The sequence below is a fragment of the Nannobrachium achirus genome (assembly GCF_963921795.1).
Source record: "Nannobrachium achirus genome assembly, chromosome: 5".
NCBI lineage: Eukaryota > Metazoa > Chordata > Actinopteri > Myctophiformes > Myctophidae > Nannobrachium > Nannobrachium achirus.
This window is the reverse complement of record NC_137814.1, coordinates 48,775,049-48,800,048: the sequence shown is the minus strand read 5'-3', so window position 1 is coordinate 48,800,048 and position 25,000 is coordinate 48,775,049. Positions and strand designations below refer to the sequence as shown.

At 43.2% G+C, this 25,000-nt stretch overlaps 1 protein-coding gene across 1 annotated transcript in view; it reads left to right on the top strand.

Moving 5' to 3' along the window:
- LOC308285138 (disco-interacting protein 2 homolog C) overlaps positions 1-25,000 on the top strand; it is a gene marked incomplete at both ends in the record, with an annotated part of 370,313 nt that overhangs the window by 244,469 nt on the left and 100,844 nt on the right. The window contains 4 exons of the mRNA XM_080725855.1: positions 3,454-3,573; positions 3,925-4,122; positions 16,429-16,520; positions 20,473-20,583. Coding sequence (XP_080581981.1) covers positions 3,454-3,573; positions 3,925-4,122; positions 16,429-16,520; positions 20,473-20,583 — 521 coding nt within the window. The remainder of the gene's footprint in view (positions 1-3,453; positions 3,574-3,924; positions 4,123-16,428; positions 16,521-20,472; positions 20,584-25,000) is intronic.

Sequence of the window (25,000 nt, the reverse complement as noted above, 5' to 3'; positions counted from 1 at the left end):
TGCAGTGAAAAGATTAGCATGAGGACAACTCTCAACAGGTTAAAAAAATCTGCTTGCAATTAGGGAAACATTCAGGTTGGAGTTAGTATCAAACATTTTTAGAGGTTACGTTTAGGTGTTGGTTAGAGTAATGATGATTGACAGGGAAGTGCAGAGAATGTTAGAGAGGCAGGGGCTGACATTTCTAAAAGGGCCTTTTGGTGAAAATATTGAAAATAGCAGTGTGAGCTTGGAGGTCGGCTATTGTCGGTGCTTGATACCACACTGAACTAAGCATAATCAAGTGAATGCCGGAGTGGTGTAACGGCATGGATTTATATACAGAGTGGGCAATTCTTTCAACATAAGATGCTGCATTCAAGTTCAGGAGAGTTTGGAAAAGGTAATTCTCTTGAATGCTGCCTTCAGGTATGGCATGGAAAGAGGGCATTTGCATTTCTTTCACCTCAGTAAAAATTGCATTCATTGTCTGGAGAGGGCACTTTTTACATTCAGATAAAAGGGCAGGGGCTCAAGCCCCCTTTGATGTCTATGTGTGCCTGATGAGTTATATTGGGGTGGGACTTTCATGTACCTCCCGATTCGATACGATCTCGATACCTGCCGATTTGATTTATATTGCGATACAACGATTTATTGTGATTTTCTCCCCCAAGTTACTTTACTTTTTATTGAACATTTTAAAACCATTATGAACAATATGAACCATGAGCTGTTGAATCCTACACTTCAATGCAGCCAGATAACATCAGTCAGTCTTTCTGCCATGATGAATGTGCACCGGTGCTGCGCACCAAAAATAGCACATCTACAAGCTCCCATAGTAATACAAACCAGTGTGGCTGCGTGCGTGAGTGCATGCGAGCGTGCATGCGTGTGTGTGTGTGTGTTTGCATGCCTGTCTGTCAGAACAGCATGAGTCACACAAATGCAAGATGGAAAACTCCTGTTGCCGTGTATGGCCTTTTTTTCGTCTTTTGAATTCACCATAGTGTTTTAGAGTGTCTCTCTGTCTCTCAGAAGTGTCTGGTTTTGTGTTCAGCTCCCTCAGGCTCATCATCTGTGCTGCTGAACATAATGGTTATGTCACTGCCTCCGCCGTGCGCACGCTTTCCATGAGAAACCTTAGCTTTGGAGTCACATGAAAGGCGGGCGATGCGTGGAAAAGGCAATGAATCACATCCAACATAATGTCTTACATGTGTTCTTTAGCTGGTGTGTTCGGTTTTGTGAATTGACACATCGGAAGTACAACAAAGAAGGAAAGAAAGAAAGAAAGAAAGAAAGAAAGAAAGAAAGAAAGAAAGAAAGAAGAGATACGAGCAGAGTATGTTGACAGTAAGGAGATTTGACTGTAGATAAAACAAGATGGGGTCTAATAACTGAGTGGTCCACATGTCAGAATTCATGTGTGACATCATGTCATCTATGACCTCAGTACCGTGATGTCAGTCATCACGATCTTCAATGTTTTTCAGCCCAATCAGAGCTCGCTCCACTATCTTGGATATAAATGTTAAGTTCTAAAAGGTTGAATATCTGAAAAATATTTGAGGATTTACTTCATTGGCTGTGGTTTGCAATATTAGCCCCAGACAAACAGACAGACCCGCTTCGCTCGGCTCATCTCCAAGGAGCCATAAAAACAATAAGACAAAAGGACGAGACATATTATACGTATAGTGTGTGCTTTTTGCCCCAAGGAAAATGTACAGTATTTACAGGAAAGGGTATCAGGTGGTGCTGTTTGATGAACAGAACAAAGCAACTTTCAGCGTAACTTTTCACCTCTTTATCGACTCATTATCATACTAAACACAGTTGCCTTGGATATCTGCAACAGAACACCTCTCTGAAGCATCCTGGAGGTGCAGGCAGATAGACAGGCAGTGTTTCCCACTCAGGAAACTGGATATCAAAACCTCTTACTCATGTTCGCTGGGTCTCTCTGGCAAAAACACACCTGAAGTGAACTTATTAATGCAGAGGCCTCATTTCTAATTTTGCTGCAACCATTTACCAACACCTGTCTCAGGAGGATCCTACACATCTGGTGGAGAGACAAAGTAACAAAGGACCTGTGGAAAAGAACAAGCTAGCATCCCATCCGAAAGAGAAAGTGGAGTTGGATTGGCCACATCCTCAGAAACCCTGGCTGTTACAGACTACACCCTGCAATGGAACCCCCAAGGAAAAAGAAACAAGGTCGCCCCAGGAACAGCTGGAGAAGAAGCGTCAAGGCAGAAATGTCAGACAGTGGGCTCGACTGGAGAGATTTCAAAGGAACCGCCAAAAAATGAGTGAAATGGAGGACATTGTCAACGGCCTATGCACCCTAGAGGAGCAAAAAAAAAAAGTCAAGCCTCATCTCATATGTTGCTTTTCTTAGCTTGTCATTGCTTTCATCCTTATCGCTCATCAAAATATGACATTTTCAGTGCCAAGTGAAATGTTGAAAAAGAATATCCCCCATTCTTCAGTTTCACCTGCTGCCTTTTTTGATCGTTGCCTTTACCTCACATTTATCCTGAAGAGCCGTGTTGTGTGTGTTGATCACATCATTTCATCATGGATTTAAAAGCATGGCTCCACTTTAGTGTCTCGGCGATGAGGACACAGCAAGGGGGCTTTGGAAGCGTGCATGTGTGTGGACTGACTCACCTCAATCAGTTGATACATGGATCCTGTGATGCCTGGAGCTGTTCTCTTGGAGCGTTTTCGAGGCGTGGGTGGAGGAAATGAAGGCCGTAAAACTAAAACCATTATCGTTCAGGTGGGCAGCAACCGTTGTCCCGACTGCCCTGCTGACTATGGCTTTTTAGGTTTTTATAGACTGATCGGATGCCATGATGGGCTGTACTCCTTTTTTATGGCCACCGGGAGGGAATGAATATATCCCCTCTATGTGTGTGTGTGTGTGTGTGTGTGTGTGTGTGTGTGTGTGTCTATTGTTATGGTATTTATTATTCTTACTATGATTTATATGTATGGTTATTATTAGTATTATCGTCTCTGTCGGGTCCCCAAATTATTGTGGGGGGGTCCCCAGATGTTTAGCTTAATGTGAAACATTGTTTTCTCACTCAACAGTAAAGAGAGCAACATAAAGTTTAAGTGCATAGATGGTGTCTCCCCATCCTAAAATGACAATTTGAGGACTTTTTAATGCCTCTTAAATGACAAATGTAACCTTGGCCAAACTGTCAAATATTAGAGACATATATTGTGAAAATAGCTGATCTACATGCTTGCGAGGCGTTGTGAGCATGTAGATCAGCTATTTTCACAATTGAACTGTGTTATACAAAATGTAATGCCTCAACTCTTAGTGCGCTTGAGAAACACTGGTATAATCAAGTAGGGCGTTAATTTCCCCCCCGAAAACACGAAAGGTTTAAATACAGAGGTTTATAATAATATAATAATAATAATTGTGTGTCTGTGTCCCCTCAGGTGTTCCAGTCAGTAGCAGAGTGTCAGCTAAGATCCAGCAGCTAGTCAACACACTAAAGAGACCCAAACGACCTCCACTCAGAGAGTTCTTTGTGGACGACTTTGAGGAGCTACTGGAGGGTGAGGACAAATCATGTCAATCTTACCAGTCAGTTGTTGACCTGGCATCCTATAGCATGTAAAGTTTCAGTGTTCATATTATTTATGTTTTGACCATAATTATTATAATGTTTAGCATGAGGTTCTTGGTTTACCTATGATCCTAGATTAACTGAGGCACCACACCAGTGGTGCCCAAACATTTTAGCTTGTGACCCAAAAGAGAAATTAGACGTTTGCCCAGTACCCAAACTAGTGAAAATAGCAGCTCTACAAGCTTACAGCGAAATTAGACGTTTGCCTGTGAGTCCGTGACCCAAACTAGTGACTAGTGAATAGCAGATCTACATGCTCCTCTCTTCTACTCTCCAGTCCAACAGCCAGATCCCAACCAGCCCAAGGCGGAGGGAGCCCAGATGGCGGCCTCGCGTGGGGACCAGCTGGGGGTGGTGACCAACTGGCCTCCGTCGCTGGAGGCGGCGCTGCAGAGGTGGGGGACCATCTCGCCCAAAGCCCCCTGTCTCACCACCATGGACACCAACGGGAAGCCACTCTACGTCCTCACATACGGTAAGGACGGCAGTTCATAGAGACCGTACGGACGGACGGACGGACGGACGGCCGGACGGACGGACGGACGGACGGACAGGGTTTCTGCTGATGTTGTGGCGACAGAAATGCTCCTGACTTTTCAGATGGGAGTGTAATGTACTGTAGTGTAGCTTCAGTTTGATGGTTACATTAATGGGAGCGTTTCTCAAACATTTTCATGTCAAGGACCCCCATATTAAAGGAGCTATAGTCAACTTTTTCTTGAAAAACGGAGGCTAAAATAAAAATAATGTCGAAAATATTTTATAAAAAAGATTAAGCTTCATATATGTGTTTCTATTAAAAAATGACCACAAAAAGCTTTATCTTAATCTTTTTTTTTAAGCTTAATCTTTTTTATAAAATATTTTCAAAACATTATTTTTATTTTAGCGTCCGTTTTTCAAGAAAAAGTTGACTATAGCTCCTTTAATATATGTATAAATACACATATCAGTATAGTTTATAAAATACCTTTTACTTTACGCCACTGGATTTGGCCATGGTATTGTCCCACAGTGACCTACAGCAGGGGTTCCACAACTTTTTTGTCTCAGGGCACCCCCCATAAATCTTTTTTTTAATCCAAGGCACCCCTACATTATAATTTTCACTCCCAGCACCTTATATTTATAGAATATCGTCGTTGTCGGGTGGAAACCTTTTATGCCAAAACTGTTTGTTTTGTATTTATCATCTATAAAATGTACTAAACTAGTGGCGTTGTGTGCTTGTAGATCGGCTGTTTTCACTAGTTTTGTGCGACAGTCTTGTATGATGAAGCAGGGCTTTGTTTTACCAAAAGACGTACAAATTTGAAACTTGGGGATACAAGGTTTCTGCCCGACAGTGACAATATTTTTGTGATTATGTTGCGAGGAAAACATTGAGAGAATAGCCATTTTGGTTAGAACTGACTGAAAATAACTTTGTACTTCAAGTTCAAAATGATACTAAATATTTTTTCAAGTGTCCAAATAAATTCCAAATATTATCAAATTATCTCGCGGCACCACTGGACTGCCGTCACGGCACCCAAGGGTGCCCCGTCACCCACTTTGAAAACCCCTGACCTACAGTACAGTCAGTGCATCCACAGGTAAAGAGTCCAGCAGTGTGTTTGTAGCACAGCTGTTGATTCAGAGGAATCCTGTTTGAACAGCAGCTCTGATTGAATTGAAGCCATGCTCTGTCTCTCTCCCAGAGCTGATTAACACTCCAGCAACAAAACAGTGGCTGCCACCTGCTGGGTCTGATTCCAAGCCTATAATATAACAGAACATCAGTTAGTTGTTTTAAAAAAGGTGTTCCCACCCCCAGAGTCACATTTACTTTATTGGTCCAATTGTGAAGCATGTCGTGGCGTTACTGTACAGACTAAAAGACTCTGATAATAGTTCATATCGTTGCGGAATCATCAAATCACCAGTTTCAGAAGCCAGTTTCAGAGGCATCGTGTAAACACACCTCTGAACCATTGTTATGTAGCGCAGAGCTGATTATAGATTAGATATAATGGACACAAATTATGACAAAGTCTTGAACGTTTTTTTTTTTTTTTTTTTTTAGAAATAAAGGAAAGACAAACAAATGAACAAAGTCACGTCACAATAGTGAGAACTGAACTGGGCGTGTTCAGTATGTCAGTCATTCGTGCTCTCATCTCCAGCTGTCTGCTCACACGTCAACTCCATCACACGACAGAACATCACTTCACATGTCTCTGACCCCCTTTTTCACAGCCACGTCGTCACCGTCGGCCAGAAACCTCCTCGTATCTCCACTTATCAACACTTTTTAATGATTAAAAACTATATATATACTGTACATCAAAGCCCTCGTTCGTCATAACAAAACAAAAGCGGTGAAAATAGTAGACCTACAAGCTCACAAAAGATCATTTAAAAAAAGGAATGGTTGTGGACATACTGTACAAGGTTTCCACCCAACAGGGTCCATGTAAATATCTCCAGTCTCCAGCTAGTTAGGGACATCAGAGGGCCTCAGAGCTATTCTTATTATTCCATCCTCCAAACAGCAGTGGAGAAAATGCCATTGGTTCCAGCAGGGATATAGTCTTCCTCGCTGTACTTTGGAACTGAGCTGTGGAATGACGTCATCACCTGTGCATGTGACATGATGTGTCTATACACATGCACACACACACACACACACACACACACACACAAGCACGCACACTTATTATGTACACGTGCACACTGCATTTATCCAGAGCAACAGTTTAAATAACCTGCTATCTAAACACACGCACACATGCACACACACACACACACGCGTATGACCAAACATAACCATGCAAAAATGAACCCTCTTCTCCATGCTAGTGCCAAAACTGTACAGATGTGCTGTGTGTGTGTGTGTGTGTTTGCGCGTGTGTGTGAGCGTGTGGATGCGCGCACTGATTTGTGATGAGAGCCGTAGCAGCTTATGATGGGGAGATAGAAGATGGAAGCTCAGCGGACTGTGAAATGTCTAGACAGCACAGGAGACTCCACCGTACACACAGGATAACTGGTGAAACTGTGTGTGGGTGGGTGCGTGTGTGTGTGTGTGTGTGTGTGTTTGCGTGCCGTGCAACACTTGTGTGCAGTGCTAAAATCTTAACTTCAATCTTCAAACTCTCTTTCACCTTGTGCAGTCCCCCCTTCGTTCTCTCTCTCTCTCTCTCCCTCTCTCTACCTATACCTCTCACTCTTGTCTTTTATCGAGGCTGTTTTCTCTTTGATGCCTGCCATCAAGGACAGTGTTGTTTGGTTTCCGTCTGCCGGCCTGTATTTCTGCATCCTCATGGTCTCAGAGGCAGGGGCGTCACACCAAATTCTGGGCCCTGGGTACAAGGATTCACTGCGGGCCCCCCATGAATGTTAACTATTGAAAAATAGCAGATATACAAGCTCACAGCGCGGCACCGAGTGCCGCGCTGCGAGCTTGTACATCTGCTATTTTTTAAAAATCGTGAAAATGTGTGCCAAGAAACCTATGTTTTCATGTCAGTGATGCTCAAACTTTTTCATGTGAAGGACCCCCCCATCTCAAAATATTTAGTTCCAGGGACCCCCCCAGAAGCTAAATTTGAGTTACAAATGTTCACTTAAAAATATATATATATTCAAAGATTTGCGCACATTTTCACGACTTTTCAAAAATAGCAGATCTACAAGCAGTGCCGCGCTGTGAGCTTGTATATCTGCTATTTTTCAATAGCTAAAGTTACTAGGGCCCCTCCACCTTGGGCCCAGGTAACTCAGTCCCAACTTTCCTACCCCTTATGACACCCCTGCACGCACCACGCAGTAGAATTGACAGAGCTGACATTCTCCTCTGCCTTCCTGAACATCACCCCCCCCTGCCGCTACGTGCACTGCAGATAACCCCGGCTAATTGGACCAAGCACTAGTATTTGTATTCCTAATGAGTCTCGGCTGTCTCCGAGATACTTTTTTTTATTTTTTTATTATTCAACAAAGCACTTTCACTTATTGGACCTGAAGGGACGGGATGCGAGGTGCTGTCGGGTGACTTATGCTTACTTTATGCGTGGCATCGCAGTGCATTAGCAGCATGCATAGTGAGTATACTGTAGTAGCACTGCTTGACAAAGCATCGAAGTGCTAGACAATACAATACAGACTACACAGAAACTGAATGTCGTTGCTGTCAGGCAGAAACCATGTTTCAAATTTGTATGTATCTATTTATTTTTTAATGTAATTAATTGTATTTCTTTTAATAATGAACTTCATCATACAGTATAAGAGTGTCGCACAAAAGTAGTGAAAATGGCACATCTGCAAGCTTTTTCTGCAAGTTATTTATTATAACATTTGTTTTGGAGATAAATGGTAAATGGTGCATTTGTATACAGTAGTGCCTCTATTCAAGGCACTTTACATAGATTGTGCATTACATTCGCCCATTCAGACACCGATTGCGGGGGAAACCATGCAAGGCACCAACCAGCTCATCGAGAGTACTGGTAGTCCTGCAATATTTTGTTATCGTATCATTATCGGGGTATGACCACGCGCAATATCATTATCGCAAAAGGCATATGCCTTTTACCTTTTGCTACACTTGGAACATAATTGTGGGAACCCAATAGCACATAAAATCAAGAGTCATATTGACATGTTATTATGTAGTTTTTTGAATAATGCTTCAACAAACAAACAAAAGTAAACAGCAGTTGTACAAGCTCAGGATGCATTGCATTGTGAGCTTATACATTTGCAATTTTGTGTTTGCCACATGACACTGTGCTACAACCAAAGTATAAACCAGGCATAAGTGGTTAATCTTATTCGTGAGTCAGATCTGCTGGAATGAGTCAGACACAGTTGGGAGTGAATCTTGCACGTGTTCTGAGCTCACAGATCCTGGCACAGTGCACACGCACACACACATGCAGCTCTGACTAGATTGGAGCCAGTGCTGTTTGCTTCGCACGTCTTGCATCATCAGCAGGACAAGTTGCCCTTTTTAGTCAAACTTGCTGGCTTACAAACTGTAGGAGGAGGAGTAGTGAGGCCTCCAAGTTAGTGAGCCAGTGATGACCAGAGGTCGGCCTGTGTTGCAACTGGTTAGGAATCTGTTAGGACTTTAATGAATCATGATATTATGATATCAGACAATATGTAGCCTCATACCACAATATGGATATTTATCAATACACTTTATTGCCCAGACCTATATCAAAACCCAAACCTTTTGGTGTACTGCACAAAAAAAAGATCAGTGGTGGTCTACTTGTGTCTGTGTTCAAGAGGGACGTGCTGAAAGCCAACCAAATTACAGTGTTTATTTGGGCTATAAAAGCACTTGAGGAAGTAGTCATCTTCCTTAATTCACTCATTCACCTCTCCTCTATTCAATAGAGTGGTGGTTGTTGTTGTTTTGTAGACTTTTTACAGCATACTATTTCAGACTTCAGGTGGGTCATGAGTTATGAGCGCCAACATTTTTGTGCCCCGGTACAAGCACTTTACTTTGACACCTTTCACCGCCCTCCACCTCGCCTCCATGTCCAACCTCATCGTCAAACGAGCCCTCTGTCCACGGAAGCGTGACTGTCCCTGTACCGCAAGTGAAGCCAGCCAGAGAGGGTCGTGAGGGCTGTGGCTTCTAGTGATGCTACTGTAAGCCCCAGGAGAAGCCATAACAAGTGAGCAAAATGACTCTAGGGTTCTGGAAGTAAACTGTCGGATGTAAGAGCTGATATGTGTTACTGCTCAGCCTCAGATGTTATATCTCACACGTATGTATTTATGTATTTATACATGAACGTACAGCATTATACATGCAACATGTATTTATACAACATGTGGAAGTGCCTAATATCTTCAGTTTACTCATCGGTATTTGCATCTTTGCATAATAGTATTTTGCAACTGCATCGTGATGACATCGTCATGCAAACGCTATTACCACACTGTGTGATGTCACATAGCAACGTCCTCAGTATTTGTGTTTTTCTGCTTCATTTACTGTAGATAGAGACTGAACAGAGGCAGGGAAGGCAGAGGGAGGGGGGTGACATGCAGCAAAGACCTCTCAAGTCAGATTCAGACCCAGGCTAGCTGCAGGAAGGACTTTAGAGCTTTATTTATGTGGTTCACACTCTTACCACCTGAATCACTGGAGTCCCCACAGGCTCTATACTAGGTCTGCTCCTTTTCCCCCTCTACACCAAATCTCTTTGCCCAAAAATAGCCAATCTACAAGCTCAGAGATCTGTTGTTTTCGCCGAATGGTCGGCCACAAAATAGGGACTCTATGAGAGTGTAAATATGTCGTACACTCTCTGAGTTAAATCTGCAGTGAGGATGATACGGTGCAGAGCTGGATTTGGGGCTTGGCAGAGTGGGCACATGGAGATGGAGCTCACGCTGTGCCCAGCATGGCACCGTGGCACGCCTGACTCATCCCACAGACGGCAGGGTGGCATGTTAACCAACTGTCACCACACGCTGATAGGCTTTTTAAAAAAAACTGTCAGCCGAAATATGTCCAGTACAACCACATTCTACTACTGTTGATCACTGGGAACTGCCCAGTACAACCACAGTCTTCTACTGTTGATCACTGGGAACTGCCCAGTACAACCACAGTCTTCTACTGTTGATCACTGGGAACTGCTCAGTACAACCACATTCTACTACTGTTGATCACTGGGAACTGCCCAGTACAACCACAGTCTTCTACTGTTGATCACTGGGAACTGCCCAGTAAAACCACAGTTTTCTAATGTTGACCACTGGGAGCTGCCCAGTACAACCACAGTCTTCTACTGTTGGTTACTGGGAGCTGCCCAGTACAACCACATTCTACTACTGTTGATCACTGGGAGCTGCCCAGTACAACCACATTCTACTACTGTTGATCACTGGGAACTGCCCAGTACAACCACAGTCTTCTACTGTTGACCACTGGGAACTGCTCAGTACAACCACAGTCTTCTACTGTTGATCACTGGGAGCTGCCCAGTAAAACCACAGTTTTCTAATGTTGATCACTGGGAGCTGACCAGTACAACCACATTCTACTGTTGACCACTGAGCAGCACTGTTGCGCAGTGAAGCGCTTGGCTCAGGTAATGCCTGATTTATATTTAAACAGTAGCTGCGTGAACCAGAAATAGATTCAACCTGCTGCGACGTGTTGTGAGCTGGCATTTATAAATCTGGCATTTACTGTGCTGTAGTTTTGGAGGGAACAAGCAAGAGCATTACTTTCCCTCCCAAAGACGAGACACTTGTCATTAATTTACGAAAACCCATTAAAAGTTAAAATATGGAGACAGCGACGATATAATACGATGCAGCCAAAACCCCCCCAAAACCCCCAAATAAAACAGGAGGACTCCACCAGCACTCATCTGTTCTGCCTCCGAATACCCACAAGCCACTGTGCTCTTGACAAAAAAAAGACATACTTTCACTCTGTTCTCTCCAGCTCGTTCTCCTCGGGGGCGGCTGGGTCTGTCTCTCCACATTCATTAATTCTGATCAAAATCAAGCGGCCCCCACTTGGCATGCAGAACAATAAGGTGTTCACGCTCCATTGACGATGCTCCATATCTGCCTGTCTGTCTGCCTGAATTATAGGAAAACATAGCAGGGAAATGACATTCATTGTCAGGGTTTAATGTGGTTAATGAGGGGAGCGGGACCCCACATCACACCCCACCACACACCGCTAAGCCCACAGATAGTTATGCCGATACCGCTTTTATTTACTGATTTATTGCGACCGTGGGTCGCAAGTTTACTATGAAAACCGGCACATCTTGTCCACGTATCCGTGTATCTCTGAAGGTCACGCCTGACACTGTGGTTCCCCTGACACATCATTGTGACATCACAGGTGACATCATCTATGTAAAAGTCCATATATGGGTATTCCCCAGAATCCCTTTTATGCCCATATATATGAAGATCCCTGATGTAATCGATATACATCTCTGGCCAGATGGCCAAGACATGGCCCATATCTGTGTGGCTGATTCCGATAGGGATCTCCATGTATGGGCATAAAAGGGATAGTATGTTGTGATGTCATGGGAACCAATTAACAGAATCCCTTATATGCCCATATATGGAGATCCCTGATGTCATCAATATTAAGCCCATATCTAAAAGGACTTCATATGGGAATGCCCATATATGGAGGAAGACAGCCCATATCTGTGTGGCTGGTTCAGACAGGGATCTCCATGTATGGACATATGTACCATATACAGTACATGGATCTTCGTATATGGGTACCAGGGGTCTCCATATATGGGTAACTGGTCCGATATACATCACTGGCCAGATGGCCAAGAATTGGCGCACCACTTCAAGCCACGTTTCGAGCTAGCAGATCTGCTACTTTTCATGCGTTTGTGTGACGCTGTAGTGTGAACTAGAAGAGCGTTAATTCACGAAACAACACAAAAAGTGTATGTATGGAGATAAGAAGTTTCTGCCCGATTAATAAAATAAAATAAAAAAAATAAAAATACAAGTAAAATACGGTATTACTTTTTGGACAATGAACAATACATTTGTACCTTTTACAGCCAAAATGACACCCATGATAAATGGCACAGTCTATGCGTCGTTCGAGGTCAGGGTCAGGTTTTGCTCTTAGTGAGTCCTGAAAGCGAGCAGAAATCTGAGCGAGGCCTCCAGATGGAACGCTACAATACTTTCCCTCTGTAATTACACTCTCATGTATGCTATGTGACTTCCCAGTCGTGTTCTTTGATGTGCTGTGGTTTCACGTCTATTATCCTTTTGAACGTCTTTCTTTTCTGCGGCGGGTGTAGGGTGTCTCTCCGCGCGGCTCACGTTTCCACCTCAAATGCACGAGGCATCGCTTGATTTGGCTGGGTCTGTAATGGAAACCGTGTAATGGTCCACATACGGTTCCACCCTCGGGGCTACGCCGAGCGAGACGACATCAGTCGCGCCTCACCTAGTTCAGAGCTGGGGAAGGTACTCGTCGGCGTGGTCATTTGGTTCTCATTAGGCCTCCTTTGTGGAAGTGTTGTTTGACTTTGATCCGTCCATTATCGGCCGAAAGAATATGATACAGTCGTTTTGCAAAGATCACAATATACTGCGTTCTTTCGTGTGCACCTTTTAAAGTGATTGAAATTCACCAGCATACCGTCGCTGTCGGGCAGAAACCTCTTATCTCCATAGTTTTACTCTTTGTGTTTTTTCGCCCTACTTTACTTGATCATACGATAGCGTCACGCAAAAGTACCAAAAGTAGCAGATCTTCGAACTGGTACATCTGCTACTTTTGTTGCTTTTGAATTTGAATACTTAAAAGTAACAGTTTCGGACATAATTAGGTTTCCACCTTGAGAGAGACGATATTTTTAACAGTAGTACAGTGTCTATGACATTTGGAGAGAATCATTGTTATTGCCATTTACTAGGAAAACCTGCAGCTCATGTGCGTCAGTCACTCAGTCGCTTAGTCAGTCACGCCTCCTGTCACGCTCCATATATGGCCAAGACAGAATTCGTTTGCAAGTGTGAAACTACATTGCAGTGCACATCATGGGGCAATCACTGCTTGCCTCATGTGAATTGTTTTATTAAAATTTTTGTTTATTTTCTTTTTATTTTGTTGCTGAGTGAGGTCAGCAGACAAAGTGACGTGAGTGTGAGGAAAAAACCTGGATGAAATCTGCCAATCTCAATAGGCACTAACGGTATGGACATATTGTATCAGTCTCTGTTGTTTCAGCACCCTTAGGGCGTCTTACTGGTCTACTACTGGTAATTTGACTTTTGTGTGTTGACGCTGAGACACTTACTGGATTGTCCTTATTCCCTCTGGGTCACAGGAACAAAATCTCTATTATCTCTTTTATAAACAAAGCCTATTAGTAGGGCGGCGTGGCTATAAAATCGTTCAATTTTGCGATAAAAGCGCCAAACTTGGTAGATATGTTGATTGATATATTAGAAACAAATCTGGATATCGGGCCATCAAAAATTTTGATTTTTCAAAATGGCCACTAGCGGTTTGTTAAACCTTCCTAAATCCCCTATAGGAGCGACAGTTTTAGTGATAGGAAGCTGAAATGTTGCATGCTGTGTGCGCATGTTCATGTCAATTGGTTAAAAGGGGGTGTGGCAATGGGAGTGGCCTATCATAAAAAGGTGCATAACTTTGATATAGATGCACAGATTTGCACAAAATGTTGTGGAAAGGTTGGTCACGACCCAAATAACATCTGAGTAACTGTTCACACCATCTTCTAAAAAAGGGGTTTGTCATTAGGACCTCCTCAATTCAGGTTGTTCTTCTTTACCTCCTCAATTCAACTCCTCAGGGCCAAGATCTGGGATAATGTGGTTCTCTCCTCTCGAAAGGCATTTTGGTTTTCCTCGGGTGAGGGTCGATGGCATGCCGAATCCGGTTTAGTATCATCCGGTTGTAGACCTTTGCTGCAATACAGGTCAGGCTGATGCCTTGGTAGTGCCTAGCAGGGCAAGGTTACAGAACTGTAGGATGATGTGGTCAATACATCAGTTCTTTACAACCTCTGGGGGTATGCCGTCCGGCACAGCACTCTTACCCTCTCTCAGAGTGTTTTTCACCATGGCAAACTCAGTGACCGTGAATGGATCATCCTTGATGTTGAGGTCCTGGAGGAATGATGGTATATCTTCCTCCTCTCCATCTGATGTTGTGCCCAGCAGCCCTCGGAAGTGGTTGAACCAGGTCGCTACCCTTTCCTCACTGGTGTGAGGAGACCTCGACCTGTCCCTCCTTGGTCCTCTTCCTTCCTTGGTCCTCGTCCTCGTCCAGGCTTCTCCATACTGCCTCTCACCATGTGCTGCCTGGACTCTCTGCACCCTCTCCATCAGTTCCTCCCCCGGCCTTGATGTTATCATAGGTACTGAAGAGAAGCTGTTTGGCCTCGTTCAGTATCCCACGTCACTCCACAGTAGGCTCACATGCAAAGCCAAGCCATGCTTCCTCCACCCTGCCCCGTGCCGCTACGACCTCTGGGTGTTTGGACTGCAGGGAGCTTCTGGTTTTGTACAGGTACTACACTGGTATTACACTGATCCTAATGACAAACCCCTTTTTTGGAAGTTGGTGTGAACAGTTACTCAGCTGTTATTTGGGTCGTGACCAACCTTTCTACAACATTTTGTGCAAATCTGTGCATCTATATCAAAGTTATGCACCTTTTTATGATAGGCCACTCCCATTGCCACTAGGGTTGGGTACCGAAGTCGGTACTTTTATTGGTATCGAATGCATGACGTCGGTACTATCGAGTATCGGTTCACGTAAAAACAAACGGTACCTCGTTTCGATACTCTTGAACGTACCCGTGGCCGGTCGCATCCATAACAACATTGAATTGCCTTAGTAAACTTGCGTAGTTGCGTTACTGTGAAAATGGCCCACAACTGAAAACATCCGACAATAGCCAATAATGTTATTATGATGATCCAACGTCTACAATCTCTGTCTGTGACACTGTGTGCGCATCGATCGTCACCTCTCCCCAGTCCCCACGCTAACGCTCTGGACCAGAGCTACTATCCCCATAGCTATCCCCCATAGCCTCTCCCCCTCTCCGCTCGCTGCTCTGTCTGGCTTTCACCCTTTCCGTGTTGAAGAAGTGAAAACCTTTTAATGTGTCGTATAAAAAAAAAAGAATACAGTCCCGGGAGAGATGTGTAGTATGGCGGTACATGTGTCTTTAGTTCCGACCGTCTAGAAAAAGTTATTGATCGGTTGAAACAAACTTTTTACGCATGTTTGTGTTTGTTTCGCCAGCGCAGGGCAGACACCCTGTCTCTGTGTAACTCCATGCTGCACGTTCATGTATGCAGTAGACGCGAACGCGCATTCGCGTTCAATGGAGTTGCATTCAGCAACGCAAATTGTTGATGTGAGGTTTAAGAAAAAAGAGAAGCAAGGTTTTATTGTCACTACTCAGGGACAAGAAGCAAAATGCAATGTTGTGATCGAGGTGATAATAATAATAAGAAAAACTAAGATAAGGTAAGATGATGATGATGATGATGAAGATGATAATAATAACAATAGTAAAAATAATAAACCGTCAACAGTATAGCCATAGAATAGCTGTATAAAGAATGTGTTCTATTGCAGACAAACACTTGTATATAAAATAGCAGCCATAGTAACAGTAATAGTAGTCCCATCAACTACAGTAAGCCTACTACTTGACATGAAAATGGCTGTCTTAGGCAGCCTTAATAACCTATTGTGGTGTGTAAAATAGCCTATGGAAAAAAGTTAATAATAATAATAATAATAAATAAAAAAGTATCGAAAACGGTATCGAAACAGGTATCGTATCGATTCCCGGGTATCGATTCCCGGGTATCGAAAAAGGTATCGTATCGATTCAGAGGTGAACGATACCCATCCCTAATTGCCACACACCCTATTAACCAATTGACATGAACATGCACACACAGCATGCAACATTTCAGCTTCCTATCACTAAAACTGTCGCTTCTAGAGGGTGATTTAGGAAGGTTTAACAAACCGCTAGTGGCCCGATATCCAGATTTGATTCTAATATATCAATCAACATATCTACCAAGTTTGGCGCTTTTATCGCAAAATTGAACGATTTGTCATGTTTCAAGAGCTACGCCGCTCCACTATATTGACCAATATGAGCCCCACAGATGAAGAGTTCTGTGCAGCCAGTTTCATGTTTCCTATGACGTTATGTTAATGTGTCTGTGGGTGTTTCTCCTGCAGGGAAACTATGGTCCAGGAGTATGAAGGTGACCTACAACCTCCTCCATAAACTGGGAACCAAACAGGAGCCACTGGTCAGACCGGGAGATCGGGTGAGTGGGAGAACAGAGAGAGAGAGAAAGAGATGAAATGATCGTATGTGATTAATACATGTTACATTGAATAAACTGACACATAACTAACTGTAGATATAGTACTGTATGTAGAAAACCAGCTCATTACAGGGTGATTCACCACTCTCAAAGTGCTTTATAATGTATGCCTCACATCCACCCTTACACACACACACACACGCACACGCACACGCACACGCACACACACACACACACACACACACACACACACACACACACACACACACACACACACAGCCCAACGGTGGAGGTATCCATGCAAGGGCACAAACCCGCGCTTGTCGGGGCGAGTTAGGGGTTCCTTCTGTCAGTGATGGATGCCTTGTGAACCACTGGCTGATTGGAGCTGCCTAGTAGTACAAGTATAGTCTTCTACTGTTGGCCAGAATGGCCACTGAACAACTCCTTTGGAGCAACTGAAAGTCAACCACTTAAACCCCATATGGGGTGAGCGAAGTCCCTCAGGAAAAGGGTATTTTCTTGTTGGGAAAGCTTTTGCTGAAAATAGCTTCTCGATCTGCTATTTTCTGCGAAAACATTCCCCACAATATGGATGCTGGGGTTTAAGTGGTTAAATGCCTTGCTCAAGAACACAGTGACAGCAGTTATTGAAGGAAACAACTTCCCACACCCAGGGTTTCCCCAGCCAGTCTAAGGCAGGGGTCTTCAACCGGGGGTCCCCAGAGTTACTACAGGGGGGCCTCCAAATCTTTGTGTGATAGAAACTTTTTTCTTATTTTTTTATATTAAAGGACAACTTTAGTTTTTTACAACAAGGGTTCATATTTTAGATTGTAATTAAAGAATATAAAAGATGAGTGTTAAAATGATTTCATTTACTTCTTTCTATTGTTTTAGAGATTCTTATTTCAGTGGTTGGGGGCATGCATACAAGTGGTTAAATATGTCATTTTACACAGAATAAGCCCATTCCCAAGATACAACGCAACCTTTCATGGTTGGATGTGACTTATGGGGGCTAGAAGTGTTACTGTAAATAGCAATAAAGAAACTGCTGGCTTATTGTGTCTAAAGATACATATTTAGCCACTTGTACGCATGCCCCCATGCTTACGCATGCCCCACATTTTAGCACGGTAAACGCGATAAAACAATAGAACAAAGCAAATGAAAACATTTTAACACTCACTTTTTCTTTTCTCTAATTACAATCTAAAATATGAACCCTTGTTGTAAAAAAAACAAAGTTGTCCTATAACCACTTGAATCCTAGTGTCCTTATTCTGAGAACTTTAGCCAAAAATAGGTCAAGTATTGTGGTATATCTGAAAACACAAATTGACATGAATCCAAAATACACTGATGATTGTGCTGTCAAACGATGAATCTATGAAAAGGTTTTGCGGGTCCCTGCTTCATCTGTCTCTCAACTAAGGGGTCCTTGGCCTGAAAACGTTGAAGACCCCAGGTTTAAGGGATTCAAAGTCAAACCAGCAACTCTCCGGTTCCAGGCTGTTTCTCTTAACATCTGTGCTGCCACCTTACTCCCCGGCTTTGTTAAACCCAGTCACAGCTGGACCTGCGTTAGTGTTCTCCTCCCAACCGGAAGCTTTAGTGCCTTTTCATTTACTGAACTGTAAACCCTCTTTATTCCTCTCAGAAAATTAGAAACCAGTCGTTTTATTGAAGCTATAATGAGACATGCAGGGATGGGGTTATTGGATATTTTAATTTTTTACAAGGGAAATGTGTCTTGCACGTTGGTTCCAGTAATGAGTTTTAGTGAGGGGAGGTCTCTCCTGGGCTGCTGGGGAAGATCTGGGGGGATAAAACAGGCTTTAATTGCATTGCAAAGTGATACTGGGGGTGTTGGCCAGTATTGGAGACACATGAGAAGTTTATTTATTAAAATAAAGATCCCACTGTCTAAAATGTAAGTCTAATGTTTGAATGTCGCTCTGGGGCTGCTGTGTCATCTTGATTCTGACTCTGTGCTTGATTGAAGTGTTGCTATAATGAGCAACTTTTATATTTGTCCCTGACTTTAAACCTGAGGTCTTTTGAACCGTCAACAAAAGCACGGCAAAAGGTTCCAGTCTGAATCAGGGAGCTAAGAATGTTATCAGGGTTTGTTTTTTATGTGTTTGTGTTCTGACACGTGATGTGATGTTTCTTGTTAGGAAAAGTGTTTATCTAATGTACTTTGCTGTATTTAGTCACGTTTTTCGTGAGGACTACAAAAATGGAAATACGCCCTGGACATTGTTGTGTTTGATCCAGTACACTCATTCTGTAAAGTTAATACTTTCAAATCAAATCAAATCAAATCAAATCACTGCGTTCTTGGCCCATGTTGTTCCTAAAGGTTCAATAGGAAAAAAACAAAGACTCCGACGCATCAGAATATTAACCATAAAAAACACATGAAGAACACAAAGGTGAACCTGCAGCTTTGCACCTGTGAACTTGAATCTCAACAGAGCCTACATAACAAACAAAGCTGTCTTTTGTTTACCTCTCTCCACTCTCACTGCTCTGGTATCAGCTTCATGTAAGCTGATCCACTGAACACAACCTGGCCCTGTTAGACTGTCATTATACTGGCCTTCTATTCACAGAGCAGCACTTTAGCTCATAGACTGTGCACGCACGCGCACACACACATGCACATGCAGATAATTATCATTATGTTGTCCCATTCACTGAGGAGGTGCACATTATCTTATAGCGGCAACTCTAAAGACACGCACGCATTAGCGTGCGCACACACACACACACACACACACACACACACACACACACACACACACACACACACACACACACACACACACACACACACACACACACACACACACACACACACACAAGCTTCACGTTACTGACACACAGCTGGCTGGGCCACTTGGTTTGTAGTACAGGTTTAAAGGAGCTCATTTCAATTCACCACATAAACGGCATGAGTGCACAAGACAGACAAAGGAACGCTTGCGCTCACGCGCACATGCACACACGCATGCACACGCACAGATAGTTATCATTATGTTGTCCCATTCATTGAGGAGGTGCACATTATCTTATAGCGCCAACTATCTGTGCCCTAAAGACACGCACGTACACACACACGCGCGCGCGTGTGCACACACACGCGCCGGCACACACACGCGCGCGCACACACATGCACACGCACACACAAGCACAGTCAGCTATTAAGCAGCACTTAGAGCAGAGCAGTGTGTTATCATCACTCAGTCAGCAACATGCAGCTGGAGCCACATGTGGTCCTGCATGGAGACGCTGCTGATAAAGAGCTGCGCTGTGTCGCCATTGGCTGGCGTCCAGAGACGGTGCGATGCCATTGGCTGGCGTCCAGAGACGGTGCGATGCCATTGGCTGGCGTCCAGAGACGGTGCAATGCCATTGGCTGGCTACCAGAGACACATTAATTGGACTTGGAAAATGGAGAACAGATACTGTATACAGTACAGGATGATTTGTGGACAATTGATTTCAGTGGCAACAGAGAATTATTTTAACGTGAATCAAAGCCAGTGCACTTAGTATCCCAAAATGACTAGTTCTTTCATACAGTCTATTGGCAGGATACTGCTTTGTTTACATTTAGTTAGGTGTTGACGATGACCTGCGAGAGAGAGACAAAGAGGGTTGTGTTGAAACCACAGGAAAATAAAAATCACACCCAGTGTGAAGTGAGCAGTGATTATGCATCCCGTGAAGCTTGGCCAACGAGCCAAGTGTGGGACATACATACATACAAACAGACAGAGCCTGATGTAGGAGCGGTCAGCAACGCTCAAAAACATAATGTTTCCTTTTTAAATGCTAACAAATCAATCTAATCAACCTAATAGAAATAGTACAGTACCTTTCCACACAGGGATCATATTTGAACTCTAGACATGATTGCTGTTTGTCTTCCCATCCGCAGGTGGCGCTAGTGTACCCCAACAACGACCCTGCAGCCTTCATGGCAGCCTTCTATGGCTGCCTGCTGGCCGAGGTTGTTCCTGTGCCCATAGAAGTTCCACTCAGCAGGAAGGTAAGCTCTCTGTCATGCTGTTAAATATTAAGGCTGGGACTTTAACTGATTAATTGCGATTAATTAATTACAGAAAATTTACGCAATTAAAAAAATTAACGCATTTTAATCGCACTTAGTTTTTGCACCACAGAACCTTCAGTTTCGGGCATACCGATCATAGCGATGCACCAACCAAGAAGAGACAACAAACGCAAAGGGAGAAGTAGCCGATCTCTGCGCTTTGCTTGGCCCAGTGGATGTGAAATTTAGATTTAAAAAACTCACTCATTGATTCACTCGTACAACAAATTGTTTTTTACTTGAAAAAAAAAATGCTTCTCAGGTCAAATATCAATGTGCGATTAAAATGCGATTAATTGCGATTAATTAATCACAGAGCCTGTAATTAATTAGATTAAAATGTTTAATCGCATCCCAGCCCTAATATACATTAGTACACCTCCAACTATTGATGTTCACAGGCAAGTAATAATTACTTTAGTTTCACTTAAGTCCAGTTAAATATCCAGTCGTGTATGCTACCTACCCGGTTCCCTTTATGATGGTCCTAAACAGGGGTTACTTGTGCGGACACTCCACTTGCGCATGTGAATACTTATTTGTCCCGCTTTTGGTGGAAAACAATGTTTGTCATGTTGCATTCTCATTTAAATGCATTGACCAGACGTCCCGTTGTGGCCTGGTTTGGCGAGAACAGTCACGCACAAACCTGCACGTGCATTAATGCGTGTGTGCAGAGTAGACGCGATGCTTTTTGCTGGATTCCAGCAGGTGTTAAGTGTTGTGTTCGGGTAGGAACACTGGGGCGGCAGGGGCTCAGGGTTAGAGTGGCCGGATGGGAACCGCAGAGATTCACAGTTCGCTCTCGGGCTCCCCCGGAGAAGTGTCCTTGAGCAAGCCTCTGAACCCCTAATTGCTCCCGATGTGCAGGTTGGTGCCTTGCGTGGTTTGCGTGCATGGAATGGGTGAATGTAATTCGCAATCTATTAAAAGCCATTTAACACTACTGGTTGACAGGTTTTGATTTGATTTGATTTGATTTTATTCAGCACATTTTAAAATACAAAAACATATTTCTCAGAAATAGCAAACAATTAAAGTGCTAGGAGGAGGCAAGAAGCCCAAAGGGCTTATACGAGGCCTCTACCTATACATCAAACATATGAAATAACATGTATTGCAAATACATGTTATTTGTTATACACATACTTACATATATGCATACAACATATAATACATACATATAAAGATACATACATATACATACAAAAATAATTAAAACCTGATAGAAAAAAAAAACAATATCTAAAAATCCATAACAAGATTATTGGTTAACCAGTACAACCCTCAAATTATTCTTATATAAATTCAATGATGAGAGTTGTATACCCTTGGAGTACTTGTCCCACAGGGTAGTACCTCTGTATTTTAGGGAGGTTGGTATTGCCTGCATCTTAAAGCGCAATATCTCCCCTGGTGAGAAACACTCCACAAGAGGTTAATCTGAGTGGAGGGTTTAACCATACACCCTCCAGCTCTCAACGGTCAGGGGAAAGACGGATGGTGTTAATTCCAACTTTTACTGCAACTTTCCCCTTGGTGCTCTGCCACCTGAAATAGCAGCAGTCACAGACCTGACCTTTTGAATGCCAATACAGACCATAATGTGGCTGCCATTAAATCACACATTTCATCAGCCTCCTTGCACCATTATTCCTCTGCTCTATCAAGTACGGGCACCTGTTTAAACGGTCAAAGCACGTGGGCCTCTGTGTTGTCCGTGATGTCCAACCATGGAGCCATAAATCTGGACTGACTCATCACCGGGGTGTTAGATGTCTAGGTGTGCTTGATTTAGCTTTGTTCGCCCACCAGGGCTGAACTTTGCATGATTCTCCCTGTGGGGTTTATAGGGATGAGAGCTCAAGCACACTTTTAACCATGTAAACCCTCTAGAGTAGACCATGGGTTCTCAAACTTCTTTGGCTCAGGTCACCCCTGTAATAAATAACTTTTTCATCCACGGCACCCCTGAATGACATTGTGGCTTTATAGCACCTTACATTCATGTCATATTCTGGTAGTGGTATATACGGAAATATGTCATTCTTTTCCCCGTGAGATACAGCATTTCACATATAGGACAGATTGAAAATAATGTAATACTCGTAATAAACGTTTAACCACTTGAACCCCAGTATCCCTATTCTGGGTGGAACATTGGCCAAACATATTAAATATATTCTTGGCAAACAGAAGATGATGTAGATAAAAAAGAAAGAAAGAAAAAACACGCACATTGCAACTGAGGTCTGTGTTACAAACTATAGAGGGTCTATGAGGTTAAATTGAAGAGATATTGATGAATTCCAAATATTAGCAAGTATTCTGAGGCACATCTACAAGCTCTGTTGAGAGCTTGTAGATCTGCTATTTTTGGCTAAAGCCCCCCCCCCATCCCCAAAGTTAGGAAGAAACCAAGTGTTGCATGGGGCCGGTATAGGAGATGTGTTTGCATTCTGTAAGCGAAGGAGGCTAATTTCCAGTCCTGACACCAAAGCAGGACAGCAAGTTTGTGTTTGTGATATTTATTCCAGTCCTGTTGTGTCAGCCGGCATTACAACGTTTACACGAGAGCACTGACAGAGAGACGGAAAGTTACATTCTTCTAATCCAAAGCAGCCGTTGTGAACGTCCCACCTCAGCACCATTCATCACGAAACAAACCGTATTAAAACCAGGACTAAACAAAACATTAACTGTAAGAAAATGACACAAAACTGGCATGCCCTGTGTGTCGTTGTGTCGTTTGCGTGTGTCCGTGTCTGTGTGTGTGCATGTGTGCGTGTGTGTGTGCACGAGGTGCTCTGGGTGGGGTCCAAGTCACATTCGTGTGAAGGGAGACATTGAATAAGAGGAAAGTAAAAATTGCCGATGCATTCCTGCCAAGTGGCCTCGTATAACATCATCATACGTAGCCATAGTTCATCGACCAGGGAACTGTATCGAAACCACAAATCATCAAAAATGAAGGAGCCATGTATTGAAAGCATAATGATTAATCAGAATTATGCGTGTTAGTCATCATGAGTCATGAGGACATGGTTGAAGTGCGAGTGAGAGCCATCTGTCTGCTCAGAGACGCTGACGCGTTTAGTCATACTTTTGGCTGTGGTCTGCTTTTTAATACAGCTGTTGTTGCAATGTAATAGAACCTAATGTTGTTTGGACGCAAACATATGGGCTCAATTCTGTGTGTGGTGTGTGTGTGTACTGTATGCGTGTGTTTGTGTGTATTTGTATTACTTTTCTTGTGAGGACCAAATGTATACAAGTACTAGAAAGATGCGCTTGGAAATTGCAAGTATGGTTGCCTTGAGGCGAGTCACACTTATATCTCTGTATCTGTCAGTCCTTATTTGAGCGTGTGTGCTAAACCTTGGGTCTTCAACAGGAGGTCCGGGACCCCTAGGGGGTCCTCAGACTTACTACGGGGGGTCCTCCAAATCTTTGTGTGATAGAAACTTTTTTTTCTCCTTTTTGCCAGACCCATGAAATGGGTAGGCCTACATAAGCAAATGTCGGTCTGTCTGTCTGTCCTGGTTTTCTATATAAAGGGTATATATGATGATGACATGATGATGACATGCCTACAAAAGGCATGATGTCATAAATGATGATGACAGACAGGGGGTCTGGCACAACCAGGTTGACCTGGTCTAGTTTATATGCATGCACTTGAACCCTAGTGTCTATATTCTGAGAACTTTAGCCAAAAATAGCAGATCTACAAGCTCGTAGCTTGTAGATCGGCTATTTTTGGCAAAGAGCAGGGAAAACTAGACCAGGTCAACCTGGTTGTGCCAGACCCCCTGTCTGTCATCATCATTTATGACATCATGCCTTTTGTAGGCATGTCATCATCATGTCATCATCATATATACCCTTTATATAGAAAACCCGGACAGACCGACATTTGCTTATGTAGGCCTACCCATTTCATGGGTCTGGCAAAGAGCAGTACAGAGTGAAAAGGTCAAGTTTATTAAGTATTGACGGTTCAAGTGGTTAAATATCTGAAAACACACATTGACATGAATCCAAAATACACTGACGATTGTGCTGTCAAACAATGAAACTATATGGAATCCATGAAGGTTGTGGGTGGGGGTCCCTGCTTCATCTCTCTCTAAACTAAGAGGTCCTTGGCCTGAAAACGTTGAAGACCTCTGTGCTAAACCATTCCGTCCTTGTCCCTTTTATGCCCATATATAGAGATCCATGATGTCATCAATATTAAGCCCATATCTTGGAATGCCTGCATATATGGACATACTGTGTCCGACTGTCCGTCTCATGTGGTCTATGATGTCAGACATATATTGTTTTTTTAACGAGTTGTGGCTTGCGCCAT